Raw genomic sequence first — 24,265 nt, forward strand, 5'->3', positions numbered from 1 at the left:
TCGTCTCTGGTATGAAAAAAAGATCACATCTCTTGCTCTGTCAGAAGATATAAGTGATATGTGTGGGTCCATCTGTAGTTGATCAATTTCAAGCCCCTTTAATGACAATGAAAGATTGATTGTGTACTGGTTGACATACCCTCTTATCAGAATGATGGCTGTCTGTCCCAGAAATTCAGAAAGCTTCATCACGGTGTTTCAGGCCAATGTCGGCCACCGTATCTAATTTATTACAATCAATGATTATAATTTAAAATGTAAGCTATGTATAAATTGTTTATTTAAGACAGATTTAGACTATGCATTAATTTCTAATAATTAGTAGGATATTTATATTTTTATATGGAGTTTTATGTAGCGCGAACAGGACCCAAAGGTATCAGAGTGCTTTACATAGCACCCATTGCATTACATGAGGATACATTCATTATTGTTAGGCACAGGGAGATTACGTGATTTGCCCAGAATCACAGGATGTTCAGAGTCATCGCTGAGATTCGAACCCAATTCCCCAGATTCGAGGTCGCCCGCCCTAGCCGTTAGGCTAACTCCTCTCCTCAACCTCCAATAGTTTACAGATTGGGCCAGTGAATTGACTAGTATCCAGACATGTTTGTACACCCCAAGATAAATAGTGACGGAAGCCACATAGTGACATGCAATGTGAGCATGTGACAGAATAGAAACATGCTTCAAAGATTATCGAGCTAACCTCAAAACCGTGACACGCTAGTAAAACCTAAAGCTATTTGAACATATGGCGGTTGTCTCTAGGTAAGTTACAGAGTATGGTCCAGCATTCAAGGACACAGCAAATATTAATTGCCAAAAATGTTTAATTATGTTCAGAGTGACTAACTCCAAACATGTTCATGCACCCCAAAATCAACAATGTCACAAACCACATAGTGACATGCCATGTAAGCATGTGACAGAATAAACACATGCTCTTAAGGTTATCAAGCAGAACTAAAGACAGTAATACATTTGTAAAACCAGAACTATTTGGATGTACGGCAGTTGTCTCTTGGTGAATTACAAGGTATGGCCCAACATTCAAGGATACCGCAAAGGGCAATACCCAAGAGTTTGTTATAATGTTAAATAGCGAAATAGTACCATAAACCACGTGGTGATATGCGATGTGATATGCCACATTTGGCCTTTCTACAGTCACCCTGCTTTCTACCCATACATCTTTAGGGACCACAACATCAAAGAAAGTATTCAAGTCCTGCCAAAGTACTTTCAAAATCATCAAAATTCTATCCACTGCTCAGGGGTCAATTTTGGTAACTGAAATGTGAATGTGAAAAGATCACCACGACTCCAGGGCATGTGAACCGCCATGCACCTCTCTCAAAGGGTATTCTCCAATCTCTATAATACTCACATTTGTTCCCCCGTTTACTTCGCCAACGTCATCTTTCTTTTTCTTTACCTTCCTCATTTTTACCCATCGGTCCATGTACTTTTGTGTATCCCCCCACTCTCTGATTCATTCCACTAAATCTCTGACATGTATTTTCAAATTTGGTTGCGTCTTTCTCTTTAGTGTCTCATCAGCAATGAACATTCTGAAAATTCTTCTTTAAATCCTGAATTTTATTAAAGACAACTTCAAATTCTCTAGCCAACCCTTCCATTTTTTCATGGGGCTCATATGCATACCAGACAGCTACCCTACCCAGAATCTTAAGCTCTGCTTCATTGAACACATCTATGAAATCAAGGTGAAGAACTCCAACTCCTTAAATTCAGCTTTTAATTTTAGAACATCCAGTTTTTCAAGTAGGGTACAACAGTTACGACAACAGTTGTACTCCTAAAAGTGATCTCACCTGTTTTACATGTCCTACCCAGCTGTGCTCAATAAGCATTCCATAAGCGTTCTGAGCTACATATCCACTCTACACTAACTTACATCATACAATTCTAACATGTGCTGCACCTATACATAGTTCTCATAAAACAATCCAACCATGTTAGAGTAAAAAACTAAATCATGAGCTCATTAATTTCTCAGGATCCTTCACAATGCACCTTCTTTAAGAGTCCTTCTAAGTTACAATTATCTAATAAAAGTAGATGCATTGGACCAGTCTGTAGTCTGCAGGCATACTGATGCAACCATTCAGAACATTCTGTGGTTATCACATAAAAGGCAAAAATTCACATCAGAAAGCAAGCAAAGAAATGCCATGTTTGTTCATTTGAACTTCAGCTCATTCTAGGCATCTCTCTTCCATGATGTGCCTTTTACTAAGTCAGCTTTACCCAACTCCTCAGCACCAACAAGCACAACTGGGTGCTTGGAAAACACTAGAGTCAATCACATTAGCTTGCAGGATGGGCATAAGCAGAGAAGTGCACAGCAAAGACTGTTGTACACGTGGAGATTGAACACTCTTAGACAGTGGCCATTGCTCCTTCTTACACATTTACCTTCAGCCAGTTTCAAGGTCCAGCATTGACTCCTGCACTGCCCTGTGCCATTCTGTGCACTGCCCAGTGTTGTGATATGCATTACTGGGCAGCTTAATATGATGTTAAGCAGCACTGCATGATATTATTCATGAGTTTGTCACATGGAACAGCACTATAAAATATTGGGCACCGTTATTTCATGTAGGGTGTTACTTTGGTGTATTGTTTCAGCAGCTCTGTCAATAATCCCCAGTAATGGATATTTGAGACATGTTCCAAAACAAGTAAACATTATTTAATTCTTTAGTTCTAAATTGTGAAAACGTGGTGTGAACCCGTAAGATCTATGTATTCTGCCATTTCTAATTGTCACTACTTCTTCTCCTACTACCTCCACTAGGGCCAAACCTGAAGATCCATCCCTCCTGGATGAACCCAGGATCAAGAAGATTGCAGCAAAGTACAAGAAAACATCTGCTCAGGTACCTGGTGACAGTTAAGTTCATTCAGACTAATGGCTCTGAACATGTCAAATCTACGGATCCTTTTATCCCTCTACTTTTCTCAAACTGATCTTTGTTCCTATCTTTAACTTTTCTTGTGATGCTTTCTTTCTGTCCGTACCCTTCATGTTGGTTTGTGTTCTGCCTGTTGCTCCGAGGGGTGCATGAACCTTCTTAAAGAGCATAGGCAGTTCTGTCATTGACCATGGACAGCTGTTGAAATAATTATAGGTAGTGCTCACTCTTCAGGCGTAAATTGGTATTATTTGTATTGCCTTACCCAAACTCTATGAATTTCAGTACTGAATAATGGGCAACTACATGTGAGTGTCTTCTGGGACCATAGGCTGTTTCATACCTTTTCCTCTATTGATACCCTGAATAGTTCGGATTCAGATGAAGAGTTTACTGCAACAGATTTATTGATAATTAGGCATGTTGGTACTCCAATGGGAGATATTATAGCAATCTGCCATCATTTTACTTCAGCTAGTATGGCTCATCTTACCTGCGTCACGCCATCGGGCCAGAGCCGTGAGGGAAACGGCAGCAACAGCAGAACGCCGGGAGGCAGCCCGGTCCAGCGGACTACACTCCCCAGCAGCCCCTGGGGCGGAAGCGCGCCCGTGACGTGCGAAGAGCGCTCGGAGGCGCCTGTAAAAGGCTGACCCCCCGGGAGCCCAGTGGGGGAACACCATTCACTTACCTGCGTCACGCCATCGGGCCAGAGCCGTGAGGGAAACGGCAGCAACAGCAGAACGCCGGGAGGCAGCCCGGTCCAGCGGACTACACTCCCCAGCAGCCCCTGGGGCGGAAGCGCGCCCGTGACGTGCGAAGAGCGCCAGGAGGCGCCTGTAAAAGGCCGACCCCCCGGGAGCCGAGTGGGGGAACACCATTCACTTACCTGCGTCACGCCATCGGGCCAGAGCCGTGAGGGAAACGGCAGCAACAGCAGAACGCCGGGAGGCAGCCCGGTCCAGCGGACTACACTCCCCAGCAGCCCCCGGGGCGGAAGCGCGCCCGTGACGTGCGAAGAGCGCCCGGAGGCGCCTGTAAAAGGCTGACCCCCCGGGAGCCCAGTGGGGGAACACCATTCACTTACCTGCGTCACGCCATCGGGCCAGAGCCGTGAGGGAAACGGCAGCAACAGCAGAACGCCGGGAGGCAGCCCGGTCCAGCGGACTACACTCCCCAGCAGCCCCTGGGGCGGAAGCGCGCCCGTGACGTGCGAAGAGCGCCCGGAGGCGCCTGTAAAAGGCTGACCCCCCGGGAGCCCAGTGGGGGAACACCATTCACTTACCTGCGTCACGCCATCGGGCCAGAGCCGTGAGGGAAACGGCAGCAACAGCAGAACGCCGGGAGGCAGCCCGGTCCAGCGGACTACACTCCCCAGCAGCCCCTGGGGCGGAAGCGCGCCCGTGACGTGCGAAGAGCGCCCGGAGGCGCCTGTAAAAGGCTGACACCCCCTCTCGCCTCGCGAGTCGCGCGCGGGAGCGACCGGGAGAAGCCCGGGACAAGGGCGGGGCCGTCTGTGGCCGTCAGGGGCCAGAAGAGGCCGGGCAGGGCCACCCCCTTTTGGTTCGAACTGTGAGTACCTGCAGGAGATGTACCGTGGAATTCAAGTTTGTTCCCCTTATTTTAAAAACTAATCATTTGAGACTTTTGACTAACCCCAAAAATGTCTGTCCAAAGTACTTTGCCGGATAACTATTTACTGAAAGTGGTCTCCAAAATTAATAGTGATAGAAGGAAATCACTGGGGAAAATTACTGTTCCAGACCTCCCACTGACCCAGTCTGCGGATGTTAATAACTGTAACATTATAGATAATATTGACAATGAGACTGACATTGTAGTGGAGCCTGACAATACTAGTGTTAATGTTGATCTAACTATGGTCCCAGACAATTTGGTGAGGGGGGAAGAAGACCCATGTGATCATTCTGGGGGATCTCCTCAGCACTCTGGTAGGGCTACCAAGTTTATGCGAGCTTGCAGGAAAACGGCTCCTAAGCGAGGTAATCATACCACTAGAAAGAATAAAAAAGATATCGCTCACACGGAGAACATCGAGGAAACAGGGTCTTCGGTATATGATAAATTTGTTTCCATTAAGCCTGATCAAATTGAGCTACTATTGAGTACTATCCTTAGTAAATTTAACATTGTGCTAGAGCCTTTGTTAACTAAAATTGGAGATCTACAGGCGGAAGTAGTTAGACTAAGGGGCGCGGTGGACCAGCATGATGATAAATTGGAAAAATCTATATTAGACATTAAAAAACCAGCATGCATAGCTACTGTCTCTACAAAAGATAGGGTGCAGCCACCAATCACAACTAGTGCCCCCCCCATTAATACCAGGAAACATCCATCTAAAGAGCTGACCGTACCGTTATTTACTACAACCCAGGAGACAGGTAGACCTTCAAAGCAATTAAATGCTGGGGCGACATGCACTATGTCGGGTACTTTACAGAATGATAGACCTACTTTACCAGCTCCTAAGACAGCACCGGCACCAGTGGCGTCAGTTCCATCAGCTGTCACAGGGGGAACCAACGGGGTACCCATACGAATATGTAGGCGCCCAGTTGATCTACCACCTGATTGTGTACCTTACGTCGTGGTTTTAACTAACGTCCCGATTCTAACCCAGCCCCCTATGGATCATGAGACGGCGGACTCTTTGAGGAATAAAACAATCTCCTGGCTAAACCGCCACTGTGGCTACCCAGTTGGATATTCTGATCAAATCATCTCCATCAGAAGAGTCAATTGGATTGGTAACACCAAAAAAGCCTGTGGGGGGGACTGTGTGATCATTAATTTCAAACACCCGCAACACGTTGCGACTGTCTTGCTTAGAGCAGCCGCAATCGCACAGTCTGAGACAGAAGTAGTTGTTAGACCACTGGGCTACTTTTATAATCACCTAAGCAGGCAACCTCCCGTTAATTGTAAGGAGAGGGCAACGAGCTATTTTACTTATCCACCTTTTGTAAATAGACCTGCGTTGCCCAACTTCTGCTCTGGTTTGCAAAATGGTTTATTCACCCCACCGATGCATATGGCGAATTCTATGTCAGGTGGGAATAATTCTTTAGTACATACCCCAAACCCATTTGTAACCTTAGGTAGTACCCCTCTGTTTGATAGTGGGATGGTCTACCAGGTCCCAACTCAGAACAGGTATCAGTCCCTGAGCTACTTAGACCAAAATGATTGACATGAAACCGACCCTTTAAGGGACATTGTAGATAGTAATATCAATGACGAAGTAACTATGTCTATCGATGAACTGGACAATGATGTATGCTTAGACTGTACGCTGATAGGGGGAGAAGTCTCAAATTCAATATGTAACATAGAGCCTTTTAATACAGGGAATAACATGTCCATATCTAGTGTTGAACAGCTTACCGCAAGTCAAGAAAGAGAAATGGTAATTTGTCATATTGCTAGCTGGAATATCGCTGGACTAGTGGCTAAGGTGGATACGTTAGGATGGAAGGATTTTGTGCATTTATTCAACATTCTTTGCCTACAGGAAACCTGGTGCAAAAATTTCAAAGGCATCGATGGTTTTGTATCCTACGAACTCCCAGCATTGCCTTCAACCCACGGTAGAGCTAAAGGAGGGTTGCTGGTGTTGATTTCAGTTAAACTACCTATCTCAGTGAAAAAGTATGTTAAAGTGGGGGCTCATTCACAAATTCTATGGCTTGCACAAGAAGCTGGTAGAAATATACTTTTGATTAATTTCTACAATAATATATTCGATGGCACTAGACATGTTGCAATTAATGAATTAGATAAGACATTGAAGAATCTTGTGAAGAATTTTAATGGTATATTTGAATTTATTTTTGTGGGGGATTTTAATGTTTCTGTGTGCCCACTATCCTCTCAGAAGGGATGTGGTGTGTATAACCGTCTGGGGGATGCTGATGTCCATTTTCCTCATCACACCTATGGGGAAACCTTGAATAACTTTCTGATACAGTATGATTTGGAAATTATGGATAATGCCAAAAACAATGTGGGTGAAAATATTCCAACTTTTAAAGGAAGGGGCGCCAATACCGTTATTGATTTTATTTGCATGTCTTCAACCCTTGTTCCGTTATGCCCAATGCCTAAGGTGATTGATATTATGTTAAGTGATCATAACTGTTTGACCACAGAATTAACTTTCTGGAATAATGTCTATGTTTGTGAACAGGGTAATATTGCTAATATTGCTAATATTGAACCCCATAGACAGAATGGGTACAGACTGAGGTGGAAGGGAGAAAAAGCGGACATAACATCTGATTCCATTATTTCTAATTGTCTGATGGAGATCACGGCAATTCTAGAACAGGACGATACCTCGATAGTCAGTATTGACCACTTTAATAGAATCAATTTAACCATTAACAGGAAGTTTACTAAAGAGGCTGGGCATAAAAATAGGTGTAAAAGGGGTTGGTTCGATCATGCTTGCTCTATTGCCCGGGTAGATCTCAAAGAGGCTTTGGCAGCTAAACCAAGGGATAAGAATCTGGTGACTCAACTTAGGCAGGGTTATAATTTGACCCTTAAATGTAGGAAAGAGGAGTTACAGCAAGAAGCGTGGGACAACCTCAGTCAAGCAGCGGATACGAAGAACTGTACCCTGTTTTGGTCCACGGTGAATAGTCCATTCCTAAAAGATGATAAGGCGCCAGTACTCACATCAAATGTGAGCATGGAATCTTGGATCCAACACTTCTCTAGTATTTTTGATTCAAGTAATATAACAGTTTCCCATAGAGAAGGCTGGCCCATCATAGCCCTAGATATTACTACAGATGAAGTCATGGCTAGTATAAGAACTAGTAAAGGAGGAAAGGCTCAGGGCCCGGATGGTGTCCCCATAGACGTGTACAAGACCGCACCGGAGATTTGGGGTCCATTGTTGACCAAAATCTTTAATGCAGCCATTTGTTGCAAAATACCGTCTACTTGGGAAGAGTCAATAATCATCCCCATTTATAAGAAAGGTGACCGGGGGGATGCTAAAAATTACCGACCAATATCCTTACTGGACTCATCTGTCAAAATCATGAGCAGGGTCCTTCTAGTAAGACTAGAGGAGTGGGCAGAAACCAATGAGATCTTAAGTAATTGCCAGTTTGGATTTAGAAAAGGCCGTGGTACCATCGAACAGTGCCTGAATTTAGAGCTCTTGGTAGGGAAATACACCAAGGCCAAAAAAGGGTCGCTTTATCTATGTTTTGCTGACCTAAGCAGCGCTTTTGATTTGGTAGACCACGCTATATTATGGGTCAAGTTATTAGAAATGGGGGCACCCGAAGGCATAATATATTTCCTTGCCCGCCTGTACGAAAAGCTTAGCACCAGTGTCCGTTATGGACCAAATGGGGAGTGTACGACTAAGTTTGGGATTGGAAGGGGTATTAGACAGGGGTGCGTTTTAGCACCCCTGCTCTTTACCCTTTTCATAAATGAGGTTGATTCCGCCCTGCAGACAGTCACTGCGGATGCCCCTAGAGTCAATAATCTTAATATACCTGTATTACTTTATGCGGATGACGCAGTGTTACTGTCAAGGACTCCCCTGGGTCTTCAACGTTTAATGGACTGTTTTGTTCTAACTTTATTACTACTAAACTGAGAAAAATCCCAATTGTAAGACTTTCGGTATTCACAGAAGGCATTTAGGAGTCCTAAAGTTAGGACTCCTAACTTCTGTGAATACCAAAATGAGTAAGTGCCTTCTGTGAATACCAAAATGGTAGTAAGTTTAGGATTTTGTCTTAAGTTAGTTCTGTGAATCCGGCCCCTAGTGTATTGAAAAAATGTCTTGCCTTCCCTTCTTGTTGTCCAGAAGCTCCAATTCCTAAAGGTTACTACTGTAATTATCTAGTTTCTTTTGCTAGAGGAAGAGGCTTGCTTTTCTTACCAGGAGCAAGAAATATCCCACATGTAGTTCCGGTATCTACAATGGGACCATTTAATGGATGCTGTACGAGAGTGCGATCCTGCAACATAATCTATTTTTCAGGCAAATGAGGAAGAATGGTGATTCTCCAATTAACATACAGAGATAATCTTGATTTCATTAAAGACAACAGAGGATAACATTATGCAATAACTTTTATTGCTGCCTCAACATGCAGCCCTTTAAAGGAATGTATTACATCACAAGTAAAACGTTCCACAGAACTTTAGAATCATAACATAGTAAAAGTGTAGCAAGGCATGATCATATCCTCTTAAGGCTGCGATGAAAAGTTAAACACATCGGAATAAACTTGTTGAATTGATGTTATTACTTGATGAAGAAAGAAACTTGATAACGAAGAATTGTCTCAAAGAAATAGAAAAGAGTGATAACTACTAAAAATATTTTAAAAATTCAAGTAAACTAAGCATTGCAAAGGCAACAAAGCATCCTTAAGATACATATTAAAAAATCAAATCAAAATTAGAACTTGCTTATTTACATAAAAAAATTTAACATATTTCCGCATGGGCGTGGAGGGTGCAATAATGTTAGCCTCCGTGGCCTTTAATGAGATGAAAATTCCCTCTGTATGCTAATTGGAGAATCGCCATTTCATTACAAGACCGAAGGCTACCATTATGCAAGTTTAAAGCTATTTAACGCCAGACTGCTCATGTGCTCAACCGGTTTAAAATTAGGTAGAAGCACTAGACCAGTCAGCCGCTGTAATTATATCTGAAAGCGTACCACCAGCCCAAAAGACTTTGCTGCACCTCTGAAAGAGTGTGCACCAAATTTAGTTAAATACATTCCAGCTTCACACATAATTGTTCTTACCCATCTGGAGATAGTAGCTGCAGATATTGCTTTGTAAGGCTTGACAAAGAGAAAAAGGTAGCAGGCGTAACACTTTTTTATGCTTTGAAACAAATAGCGACGCAGAGTTCTTTACAATTATTAAATTAAGGGTAAACAATACTCTCAGGCATTGTTTTGGTTCTTCTACAAATATCAAAATGGGCCCCATCATGGAAAAAAAATCTGTTGCTGGCTTCTAATGCTCTAACATCAGATATTCTTCTGAAGGATATAAGGCAGAGAAGAGTATCTAATTTCATAGACAACTGTTTTCATGATAGTAAAGGGTTGTCAGGCCAAGACATAAATAAGTCAAAAATAAGACTGACATTCCATAAGGATTGATATCTTGCCCTAGGAGGGTGTTTAAGTCTTATCGCTTTCATTACTCTGCGGATTAAAGCATCCCCACCAACTGAAAATTAATTAATCAGACAGTGTTAAGCTGAAATTCTTGATCTATAACAGATAACTGTTCAATAGCAAAGGCCTGATCTAAATAACTCTGCTAAGAAATTGGCCCTATAAATTATAGGAGCATCCACAGGATTCAAATCGCATCCCATGCACCAATTAGACCATTTATTCCATACACCAATGTATCTTTTTCTTGTCCCTGGTTCCCATGACTCACCCAGTATGCTTTTAGCCTCTCCTGAAAGACCTGAGTATCTGCTTGATAGCTTGAAATCCTCTAAACAAGAAGTTTCATGCTTCCTTCTAGTAAGGGAGGATGTTGCTCCCCTTCTTGTCCTAGGAGAAGGTCTAAATTCCCGGGTATTAAATGTGGGAAATCTATTGCTAGTTCCAGATCCCCTGGAAACCATACCTGTGTATCCCAAAAAGGAGATATTGTAATTCTCTCTCCGTATTTTCAATAGTACCCTCTGAATTAGAGTGAAAAGGGGAAAGCATAACAGTTCCCCATGTCCCAGGTTTGAAGTAGAGGATCTACACCCATCACTCTGGGGTCTAGTCTGCTACTTGATATGTTAATCTGCTGGTGAACCGATCAACATGGATGGAGCCCCATAGGTTTTGAATTTTTTGAAAAACTACAGGATTCAGTTTCCAGTCGCTTGAGTCCCTCAGAAACCTTGGGCCCTATTCACAGATCTAACTTAAGACAAAATCCTAAACTTACTACTATTTTGGTATTCACAAAAGGCACATTCATTTTGGTATTCACAGGAGGCACTTACTCATTTTGGTATTCACAGAAGTCATTTAAGAGTCCTAAAGTTAGGACTCCTAACTTTACTACTCCTAAACTGAGAAAAATCCTTACTTTAAGACTTTCGGTATTCACAGATGGCATTTAGGGGTCCTACAGTTAAGAGTCATAACTTTACTACTCCTAAACTGAGGAAAATCCTAACTTTAAGACTTTCGGTATTCACAGAAGGCATTTAGGAGTCCTAAAGTTAACTTTAGGACTCCTAAATGCCTTCTGTGAATACCTTGGGTGACTGATCTTGTTAGGCTTGAACATTTCCACCCCTGTAAGGTCTTTAATGGCTTTTGAGCTAGAGCCTTGCCTGAGGTCTTCATCAAGAAGATCATTATCTAAATCTTCAAGGGGATCAAAAATATACTCACCCTCCTCGTCTTCATTCGGATAAGTATCATAGGAGTAGGTTTCTCTTCCAGCTTGCATGCCAGGGTCTTTTGAGCCATGAAGGTCACTTGGTCTTTTTGTGTCGCGATGGGCACCTGGGCTTATTGCGCCAATAAGGCTGCTCTTGCTAATTTTACTGCTATGGGTACCAAGGTCACTTGTAGCACACAGGCTCCTGATGCTTCATCTCTGTCTTTTGCAGCACGCTGGCTAACATTAATAAGCGTAACATTAGACATGTGTATGGTTTTTCTCATATCCTTACCTCCTTTTCTGATGGGAGTCTCATCCTCTGAGAGGGATATTAGGTCCTCTTCAGAGTAGTCCCTTCTCCTTTTGCTAAGGGCCGCCTTCACAGCCTCTTTCAGGGAGGATTTAAATTCCTTCTCAAGGGAATTATTTAATACTCTCTCACTGAGGGGTATGGATGAAGTCCCCTCTGTTTCAATATCAGACATGATGTTGAAATGGGTTGTTCGAATAATACTGTTTAAATAAAGTTTCATTAATTCAGAACAGTAAACAATTATCTAAAATCCAATGTCTGATAGCTATGGGGGAGAGGTTAAGATAATCCCCTTTATTTATTTATTTTTTAAAGTTTCTTTCCTTATCTTGAGTGGTATCAGTTGGAGAAAAACTGTCCTTGAGCCTGCCTCCTTCGTTGGCAGGAAAAAAACAGTTGAGAGGCTCAAGCTTGCTTGGTTACCATAGAAACGGTACCAGCAAGCCATAGACCTTTTTCACTATTCTCTCCTCTTTTTTTGTTTTTTTACATCTTTTTCCATTATGGGGAACCTGATTTTGGAGAAAAAGAACGGAGCTGAGAAGATCAGGGCAGAGTCGCGTCCTTCCTGTGTTAAAATCCCAGCTCTGTGGCAACTCAAATGTCTCTGTCCCTCTCCCGTGAGCGGAAAGGGAAATCCTCACAAAAAAGGTTGCGGTTGGCAAGGAGAAACCTATCCGACGTGTGTGGACCAGGGCCTTGATTGTACCGGCGGTCTCTTTCAAATCAGAAAGAGACGCAGTCAAGGCAGTCACCGCAAAAGTCCAGAGACGCTTAGCGGCACCCTCAAAGTCTTTGGCACGAGACACAGCATCTCTGGCATCTCTGGCGGTGATCCCGATCCGGATACTTCATGCCTAAAAGAACGGAGAGCCACAAACAAAACATTCTTTCTTAAAAAAGCTCAGTCCTTGCCGTACATAATAGCATATCGTATACATAATATATATATTGGCAAACACTATATATTAGCAACCATTAATAGTAGATCTTATATTAGCAGGCAGTGCTAAGTAGATCATGTTAAGAATTAATTAACACAGAGCACTCAATATTAAGTAGGACGCGTGAAGATGCTCAAAAAGGCAGTATAATCCCTAATTATACAAAAAGTGAGATAAGGAAAAGCAGACCAACCATAACTTGGAGGGGTCATTACCTAAAGGATGAAAACAGGTTGACTTACCTTGTAGATCTTGAAAAATATATTAATAATAGTAAAACAAGGAGCTACTGGTTAAATGTACTTAATAGATGAGGACCAGCCAATAAAAGAGGATGATGCCTAGCTACACTGTTACTATGTTATGTTTCTAAAGTTCTATCGAATGTTTTACTTGTGATGTTATACATGTTCTTTAAAGGTCTGTGTTAGAAATGGGATTTCTGGTTGGCTAAGGCTTGCACCAAAGCCAGGCAGAAACCACCACTCTAGTCAGGGCAAGGGAGTTACACGCCAAGATAACCCCCGCTTGCGAGTTCGCACATACCAAACTCGCCCCTGCACTCCCCACACATCAGGAACTACCATGGACACACACATTCCCCATGCATTCCTATGGGAGGGCAGGCCAATCTCACAACATGCACTCAGAGTGCGCACGCACTTTACACTGGCACACAGTGTTAAAGTGCGCAGAAGCCAAAAACAACTAACGCCAGGTCACATATAATAGCAAATAGTTTAGGGTTGAACCTGCCAAAAGGGCCAAGTCAAACAGTCTGCATGTTGGGGCAGCAATACAAGTTATTGCATAATGTTAGCCTCTGTTGTCTTTAATGAAATCCAGATTCTCTCTTAGCAATAGGTAGCAATTCTCTTATCAATCGAGTAATGAAAGGGGTTAGACTTAAAAGACCCCCTAAAGCACGATATGATTCCTTGTGGGATGTTAGTCTAAATTTCAAAGTTTTTGTTTCTTGGCACTTGAACTGATTTCGCTAAATTGAAATGAGGATGAATAATCTCATCCAACAACCGAGATGCCAATAAAAGCTGTGAGTGGCCCTTTTTGGGATTTCTTAGAATCTGGGAGTGATGATGAACTTTTACATCCATGTGAAAGGGTCCATCTAGGACCCTGCTGGAGTCGCCCGATAGAAATACCACATACATGAATACACCTAAGAAAGTAATTGGTTGATGACCAATTCTATAGGTCGCCGCCTTCTTAAATCTCCCATTTCAGGTCTTCTTGAGGTTTACAACTTCTTAGTAAGCTAGGACCTATGTTAAACCTGGAATCCTGGCTAATAGTCCCTGTGGTGGTGGAATTGACCTCATTCTGAGCCCTCCAAATGTCAAATACAAAATATCCAAGGAGGAGACTTTTATGGTGATGGGAGGTTTGCCATTTCAGTCTGCTGTGGTAACAGCTGAAAGATAAAAGGTCAGGCACCTCAGCCTTCTCTGAACAAAGGTATGGGCATTTCAGGCTGAAAAATGCCTTCAGAAATTAACATAATCCTAGTGGCAGTCTACATCTTGATCAGGCTTGCAAAAACCGAAACTTATCAACTACTTAAAGTGGCAATACCAGCCAGCGCACTAGAAGGTAGTTATACTGTTATATAAAAGAGTTGCATGTGATAGCATAGACTCTGGAACACTTGACATGATGTGGCCAGTGTTGACTCACAGAGTGCTGCCTGTAGAAGGTTTAAGACTCCTATGCTCTATAAGGGCGTTGGTCAGTGCTGCCCTGAACCCCTTGGTTTCTGAAAACAAAACGACTGGAAAGTGCCCCTGTAAGCTGGTTTCGAGGAAAAGGAAGGCACATTCACCATCAACTGGGAATGCAAGTCAATTGTTTTTAAGCAATATTGTGAATGAGAAAAGAAAATGAGGGGAACATTAGAGCAAAAGAGAGGGTGACTGTGTATAATTTTTAGAGATATGATAGAACCCACTGTGAAGTATTGAGTTTGAAACAGATCTTTTATCTAACGACAAACAGAACATCCGCAGAAAGTTTCTAGCAATACTAGTAAGGAAGACTGAATTATTTATTTATTTTCTTACATTGCAATTTACAGCTGTATTCGATACATGTGTATAAAGTAAGAAAATAAACACAGGTATGCAGCGCAGGTTAGTATCCATCAATTTTGTGTGCCACATTTGCATTTTCTCTCATTCATATCCAAATGGAGTGCCTTTGATCTATTTAAATTATAAGCAGTGTTAAAGATGTATGCGGTGGGCAACATGACCATTCGTATTACCTGGACTGCGTTGCGCATCACAGATATCCAACGTTTGGAGTTTGGTCACATGAGCAAATAATATTTTTTTAGTTCTACCCTTTCTTTCCCTACATAAGCCTTTCCAATGTAGATAATCTTGGAAAAATTATGCAGATTGTTCTTCAGTTCCATGCTAGTGTGCCCCAGCTCACAAACATTGGTGTCATCACCTCCTTTCAAGTGGCGGCCCTGCATGTCAGTAGAATGGGTAGACACAAGAGCTAGGAGGCATGCATCCTCTAAGTTTTGGAGGCTGTTTTTAGAGGACCATTTGTTAAAAAATATTATTTTGTTTTATTGTAGGTGTCACTGCGGTTCCATATCCAGAGAAATTTGATTGTAATCCCCAAATCAGTCACTCCTGAACGCATCAAGGAAAACTTTCAGGTGAGGTGCAACATTTGAGCTGTACCAAGGTGCTAGGTTTCAGGGGTGAAATGTGCTGTGTGTGTCAGAATAATAGAGCTTGTGTTTTGTAGAGACAGTGAAAGCAGTCAGGTGACCTAAATCAGATCTATTGCATTTTGTCATGTTAACCCCAAGACCACTGGTGTCACCTTGCAGTTCCTCCTAGCCCCAAAAGGATACATGTCTTTTTTAGTGCAAAGGAGAACTGACAGGTGTCTCTCACTCCTGCATCTAGAGAATTATGCTCCTCTTGGAGGTAGATGCAAAAAAAATAGACGTGATGCTCTTCCACCATCATTTCTAGTTTTCTGATCACTGGAAATGTCTGTAATGCCGAATGTTTTTATCTTTGGATTGCATATTTTCCATTTGCCCCTTTGCTACTCAGAGCATTACTTCCAATCTATACTGTGGCACCCAACCAGCTGTGTATGTGTACCACATACTATGCATCAGGCCAAAGCAACAGTATAAAACATCTGATTATATTGTAAAGCTCTCTGATACCCTCACTAGGTCTAGTTCGTGCTATATAAAACTTTATAAATAAAATAAATAAAATAAATAAATTAGAGAGTGAATGTTGAGAGTCAGGCAAACCTGTCAGAGATTCTCTTATCTTCAGGTGATCACAAATGGAATTATGCCCTTGTATCCTGAAATTAGTAAACATACACAATAATTGGTATTTTACTATTTGAAAGTATTTATGTATAACTCAACTCCAAAACATTTGAATCAGAATGACGATGAATATTATGAACAATTCTGCAGCCATTATGCAAATTAGGGCATCTTAGAAAAGCTCTAATCATATTTTCATCACACATTAGTTTATTCCCAGCCCAAAATGTAAATAGCCTTCTTCATTATATAGCTGACTGTTTTCCTAAGCGTTATGATGCAGACCATGAACAGGTTCCACACATAACTTATGCTGCCTTCTATTCAGCAGAGAAAAACCAAAGGTGGTGATGGACGGAGCGTTGACAATACAAACACTCACCCCCAGTAAACTGATCTGGTTTAATCCATCACCGTTCTTTAGCTCACTCCGCCACCCCAGTTCAGACATAGCCATATGCAAATCAGTCTGACCCTGTGCCTCATGGGAACAGTCCAGCCCGAACTACCAAGCCATGTCTTCCTTGGACCGGAATCAAGCTTCGCAGGACCGGTTTCTGGCATTACAGCCGTCTTCAGCCGGGCTTGCTTGACTCCAGTGGCAAAGTGAGCAAGGGACTCACGTCTGAGCATATCCTGCCAACTTAGGGCGAACAAAGAAAAACCAAAGGTGGTGATGGACGGAGCGTTGACAATACAAACACTCACCCCCAGTCAACTGATCTGGGTTTAATCCATCACCGTTCTTTAGCTCACTCCGCCACCCCAGTTCAGACATAGCCATATGCAAATCAGTCTGACCCTGTGCCTCATGGGAACAGTCCAGCCCGAACTACCAAGCCATGTCTTCCCTGGACCGGAATCAAGCTTCCCAGGACCGGTTTCTGGCCTTCTATTCAGCAGTCAGAACTAAGGGGCCCATTACAATGTCGGCGGATTGCCTCCGCCAGGTAGCCACCGCCTGCCTGGCGGAGGCCATCCTCCCGACACTGTTTCCCTAATTACCCCGCACCATATTAGTATGGTGGGGGGACCGCGGCGGACGGAAAGACCGTCCGTCGCTTTTCCGCGACGGAAAGGGCATAATATGGTGGCAGTGTCCAATGGACACCGCCAGCCATATCATGATGCGTGCAAATAGGTGCCTTTCCGCGGCGTTGATGCCGCCACGGAAACCACCCCCTTTTGTACCGCTTTTGGCCGCCATAAGTGTGGCAGGGTATGCTCAGATGTGATTCCCTTGCTCACTTTGCCACTGGATTCAAGCAAGCCGGGCTGATGACGGCTGGAATGCCAAAAACCGGTCCTCGGAAGCTTGTTTCCGGTCCCGGAAAGACATGGCTTGGCAGTTCGGGCTGGACTGTCCCCATGAGGCACAGGGTCAGACTGATTTGCATATAGCCATGTCTGAACTGGGTTGGCAGAGTGGGCTAAAGAACGGTGATGGATTAAACCCAGATCTTTTGACTGGGTGTGAGTGTTTGATTGATTCAGATGCTCCGTCCATCACCACCCCCTTTTGTAACGCTTTTGGCCGCCATAAGTGTGGCAGGGTATGCTCAGTCATGAGTCCCTTGCTCACTTTGCCACTGGATTCAAGCAAGCAGTGCTGAAAGCGGCTGGAATGCCAGAAACCGGTTCTCGGAAGCTTGTTTCCGGTCCAGGGAAGACATGGCTTGGCAGTTCGGGCTGGACTGTTCCCATGAGGCACAGGGTCAGACTGATTTGCATATAGCCATGTCTGAACTGGGGTGGCAGAGTGGGCTAAAGAACGGTGATGTATTAAACCCAGATCGTTTGACTGGGTGTGAGTGTTTGATTGATTCAGATGCTCCGTCCATCACCACCCCCTTTTGTACCGCCACGGAAAGGCAGGCGGTCTTTGCTTTGGGGGGGCCCTGTGGGCCCCCCTGGTGAAGGCCGAGGTAGGGGTGCACAGGGGGGGTACCTATGGTACCCCCCCTTCATTTGCATGTACAAAGCGGCAGGCACCGCGCGGTGCTTGCCGCTTTGTATATGCAAGTGCGTAAATGCATTTTTAGCATTGTGGCGGGCGGTGCAGAGTGCACCGCCCACCACAATGCTAAAAATGAAGGATGTGCCTGCCACTGTGGTGGGCACATCCTAATTCCCCCAACGGGACCCCCGCCCTTATGGCGGGCGATCCCGAATACCGATAGGGTGGTGGGCGGACAAAGTCCACCCGTCATCCTAATGAGGCCCTTAGTCTTTCCGCATCTACAATGCAACCGGTCCATGTGTCTCCAGTGGTACTTTTCAAAGTTTCTCCTGCACATTCATTGCGCTGTGCCTATAAAACCTCTTGTATTTACTATATCTTAAAAGAGGGCTCTTAAGTGTTCCCGGTCCGAGTAACTGTTCCATCACTTTTGTGTGGAATTTTTTTGTTTTGTTAGCTTCCTGTGGATTCATTAATTTATTGATACTACTACTAAAGCTGTTCACACTATTTAAGCCTCATTCATTGTCAAAATAGATCTTTTCCCACAGAAAAGGCAGACAGCTTCTAACAGTATGCCGGAATGCTTGTTTTATATTACTTAGTGGTGTAAAGCAGATGCTTTAGCCTGAGAACATTTGTGACATTCATGCCTCAGTAAATTTCTTTGCACTTTGTAGGCATTATGTGATTGTTTTTCTCAACTTAATCTATTTGTCATTATGGTCAAATTCTAAATGTTGTGGTAAACATTGCAAGTTAGAAATAAAGTTACTATACAAGAGTTACGCTATAATTTACTCAGGGTTGGCATCTCCGCAATGGTGGAGGAGCATCACCCCACTGGCTCGGAGTCAGCAGCTGAAAGTAAAACAATATTTTAATATATTTTACTCTTATGCTGCTTGATCTGAGCCAGTGCTGTAGGAAAGGGTGTGGCCGGGACCATGGGAGGGGGAGGAGGACTGATTCCTCTGCTGTAAGTGACCATGTGTGTTTGGCCACTAGTCTCATGCTTGCCAAACACACATGTGCCCTTAGATTTCTCAAACATGGCTGTATTGAAAAGCCAGCTGGAGAAACAGCTGACTCCCTGTCCTGAGCAGAGTGTTAAAAAGCAGCTCGCTCAGGCCAATTCCCACGCTGCTCTCACAGATTGAGAGCAGCGTGGAATTTCACAGGGAGTCTGATGTTGCCCCAGTGCCTGCTGGGACAAGGAAGTAGGAGGCAGCCGGCGGCTTCAGGTAAGCCTTTTATTTTTATATTGCAATCATTATTAACATGCCCGTGCTCTCACTCCCGCGCTCTCCATGCACCCCCTCAACTTGCCGCACCACTTTTTAGGTCTCGCTGAGTGAACGCGCATGCGTTCTCAGCGAGACTTAAGTAAGGGCTCTCAAAAATGCACCCAAAGGCGGATTGCCTACAGGGCATGTGTGCGGGCGCTTGCACATCGCACACCATTTGCCTCTCTCATCACTCATACTGGCTTGCTTGCAGCCGGCATCAGACTTCAAAGGAATACGCTCCCCCGCCCCCGCCATTTCTGGCTTTGCTTGCTGAAGGACGTCATGCCCAAGATCTCACCCGATTAAACAGCCGAGGTAATGCGCCCATAAATTATATTGTTGCTTCCTGCTACTTTGGTGTCACCTACGCTTTCATCCCTGGATCCCAGGCTTTTGCTATCTAGATGTTGTAAAATAGACATGAAAGGTTTAGTTATGTCCTGATTAAGGTCACTTTCGGAAAGTCTTAAAGAAACTTCGCTGTACGCATTCCTACCCGTTCAGGTCTTGTTTCTTAGAGGTTTATGGTGCTGTTCATTCACACATGCCAGAGATGCCGAAAGAACTCTTTTGAGCTTCTTATTTAATTATGTGGTAAGAAATGTTTTATTGTGTACTATATTATGATGCCAAATTCTGTGTGAAGTCCGTGCATTGCAACAAACGCCTAGAGGTGCTGCTGAATTTTGCACAGCCTGCTGGCAGACTCCTGCAGGATTACCACCACACCCACCACCACCACGTCCACCACCCACTACCACCACCACCACATCCACCACCAAGTCCACAACCACCTCGTCCACAATCACCAGCTCCACCACCACATCCACCACATCCACCACCACTACATCTACCACCACTATGTCCACCACCACTATGTCCACCACCACTATGTCCACCACCACCACACCCACCTCCACCACCACCACATGAAACCACCACCTCCACCACCACCATGTCCACCACCACTACCAGCACCACCACATCCACCACCACGTCCACAACCAACACCTCCACCACCACCATGTCCACCACCACTACCGACACCTCCACATCCACCACCACGTCCACCACCACCACGTCTATCACCACGTGCACAGCACCACGTCCACAATCACCACCTCCAACACCACCACCTCCACCACCACCATGTCCAACACCACCACGTACAAAATCACCACGTCCACAATCACCACCTCCACACCCACCTCCACCACCACACCCAGCAGCACCACCACCACATTCACCAACACTACCACCACCACCACATCCACCACCACCACGTCCACCACCACCAGGTCCACCACCACCATGTCCACCACAGCCACCACCACCATGTCCACCACCACTACCACCACCTCCACATCCACCACCACGTCCACCCCCACCACGTCCATCACCACGTCCACAGCACCACGTCCACAATCACCACCTCCAACACCACCACCTCCACCACCACCATGTCCACCACCACCACGTCCACAATCACCACATCCACAATCACCACCTCCACACCCACCTCCACCACCACACCCAGCAGCTCCACCACCACCACCACATTCACCACCACTACCACCACCACCAAATCCACCACCACCACGTCCACCACCACCACGTCCACCACCACCATGTCCACCACATCCACCACCACCATTTCCACCACCACTACCACCACCTCCACATCCACCACGTCCACCACCACCACGTCCATCACCACGTCCACAGCACCACGTCCAAAATCACCACCTCCAACACCACCACCTCCACCACCACCATGTCCACCACCACAACATCCACAATCACCACATCCACAATCACCACCTCCACACCCACCTCCACCACCACACCCAGCAGCACCACCACCACCACCACTACCACCACCACCACATCCACCACCACCATGTCCACCACCACCACTTCCACCACCACCACCACCACGTCCATCACCACCACGTCCACAATCACCACCACCATACCCACCTCCACTACCACATCCAGCACCACCACCACCACCACCACATTCACCACCACTACCACCACCACCACATCCACCACGTCCACCACCACCATGTCCACCACATCCACCACCACATCTACCACCAGCATGTCCACCACCCCCACCACCACGTCCATCACCACCACGTCCACAATCACCACCACCACCTCCACCACCACCACATCCTCCACCACCACTACCACCACCACCACATCAACCATGTCCACCACCACATCCACAATCAACACCTCCACCACCTCCACCACCACCATGTCCACCACCACTACCACCAGCACCACATCCACCACCACGTCCATCACCACCACGACCACCGCCACCACCTCCACCACCACCACCTCCACCACCATGTCCACCACCACAACCACCACCACCACATCCACCACCACGTCCACCACCACCACGTCCACAATCACCACCTCCACACCCACTTCCACCACCACACCCAGGACCGCCACCACCATGTCCACCACCACCATGTCCACCACATCCACCACCACATCCACCACCACATCCACCACCACCATGTCCACCACCACCACCACGTCCATCAGCACCACATCCACAATCAACACCACCACCACATCCACCAGCACTACATCCACCACCACTACGTCAACCACCACCATGTCCACCACCACCACATCCACCACCACCACACCCACCTCCACCCCCACCATCACATCCACCACCACCTTTACCACCACCATGTCCACCACCACCACCATGTCCACCACCACTACCACCACCACCACATCCACCACTACATCCACCACCACCACGTCACCACCTCCACCACCATGTCCACCACCACATCCACCACCACCACATCCACCACAACCACGTCCACCACCACCACGTCCATCACCACCACGTCCATCACCACCATGTCCCTCACCAGCATGTCCACAACCACGATGTCCACCACATCCACCGCCACCACGTCCACCACCACAACATCCACCACCACCACATCCACCACCACCACATCCACGACCACCACCACCACATCCACCACCATCACCACCACATCCACCACCACTACGTCCACCACCAGCATGTCCACCACCACTAAGTCCACTACCACCACCATGTCCAGCACCACCATGTCCACCACACCCATCTACACCACCGCCATGTCCACCACCACTACCACCACCACCACCACATCCACCACCACCACGTCCACCACCACCACATCCACCACCACCATGTCCACCACATCCACCACCACATCTACCATCACCATGTCCACCACCACCATGTCCACCACCAACAATGTCCATCACCACCACCTCCATCACCACCATGTCCACAACCATCACGTCCACCATGTCCACGACCACCACGTCCACCACCACCACAACCAACACCACCACCACAACATCCACCACCATCACCACATCCACCACCACCACGTCCCCCACCACCATGTCCACCACCACCACCACATCCATCACATCCACCACCACTACATCCACCACCACTACGTCCACCACCACTACGTCCACCATCACCATGTTCACCACGTCCACCATGACCACCACCACACCCACCTCCACCACCACCACGTCCACCACCCACCACCAGGTCCATCACCACATCCACCACCACCACATCCACCACCACCACATCTACTATGACCACCTTCACCACCACCACCACATCATCCACCACTACGTCCACCACCACCATGTCCACCATCACCACCACCACACCCACCTCCACCACCACACCCACCACCACCATCACACCCACCACCACCACGTCCACCACCACTACCACCATCACCACATCCACCACCACCATATCCACTACCACCACGTCCACCACGTCCACCACCACCACATCCACCACCACCATGTCCACCACATCCGCCACCACCATGTCCACCACCACCATGCCCACCACCACCATGTCCACCACCACCACATCCACCACCACCACCACATCCACCACATCCAAAACATCCACCACTACCACGGCCACCACCACCACATCCACCACCACCACGTCCACCACCACCATGTCCACCACTTCCACAACCACCATGTCCACCACCACCATGTCCACCACCACCAGGTCCACCACCAACAATGTCCATCACCACCACGTCCATCACCAACAATGTCCAGCACCACCACATCCATCACCACCATGTCCACAACCACCACGTCCACCACCACCACATCCACCACCACCACACCCACTTCCACCACCACCACTTCCAAGCAGTTCCCTGGTCGGATCATAGTGCCATCTTCTTCAACCTGCTTCAGAATAACCTGCCAAATCCCCGTAGGGCCCTCACACTCCCTGAAAAAACACGTCCCTGGAACAAACTGGAACCTGTCACTCTGGCCAATACACTTACTAATAACCCGCCTGCTCTCGGAATTGGCAATGCAAACATAGGAGCTCTCGAAATTTCAAAATTGGATCAGTCAGGCGGTTGATCAATTGGCGCCTATTGAAATAAAAAAAATAAGAAGGAGATCTGCAACTGCACTGTGGTACTCTGAAGAGGTGAAGCACGTAAAAATGAAATGCCGACGACTTGAGCGGTCGTGGCGTTCGGATTACAGTGCTCTAAACAAAATAGCATATACCGCAGCCCTGCAGGAATATAGGACAGCAATAATTCAGGCCAAATCAACATATTTTACTAACAAAATTCAGGCAGCCACTAGCACTACAAAAGAACTATTCAAAACTGTCACCCAGCTGACCAAAAGCCCCCGCGACATTGTTTTCAGTCCTGACCAGAATCTTGTTACGAAAATTGCAACCTTTTTCCAGCAAAAAGTCCAGACAGTCTATAATGACCTTAGCTCTTCTGCACCTACCATGCCCAACGATAACTATGACACCACTTCCCGAACCGAGCCCAGCTATTCCTGCTTTCCCCTATTAGAGGAGACACAGGTCACTGACCTTATTCTACAGATGAAGTCAGGAGGATCCCCATTAGATCCATGCCCCCCACGCATATTACACATGATCCCACAAACAGTGGCAGCCATCCTAACCCCTCTGA

General features: G+C 45.9%; 1 protein-coding gene across 2 annotated transcripts in view; it reads left to right on the plus strand.

Moving 5' to 3' along the window:
* Positions 1-24,265, plus strand: part of LOC144797444 (aldo-keto reductase family 1 member B1-like) — a 303,524-nt gene that overhangs the window by 254,732 nt on the left and 24,527 nt on the right. For both annotated transcript variants that reach the window (XM_078668212.1, XM_078668249.1), the window contains 2 exons: positions 2,828-2,909; positions 15,237-15,320. In XM_078668212.1, the coding sequence (XP_078524338.1) occupies positions 2,828-2,909; positions 15,237-15,320 (166 nt within the window). The remainder of the gene's footprint in view (positions 1-2,827; positions 2,910-15,236; positions 15,321-24,265) is intronic.

Source organism: Lissotriton helveticus, chromosome 1_1, assembly GCF_964261635.1.
Source record: "Lissotriton helveticus chromosome 1_1, aLisHel1.1, whole genome shotgun sequence".
NCBI lineage: Eukaryota > Metazoa > Chordata > Amphibia > Caudata > Salamandridae > Lissotriton > Lissotriton helveticus.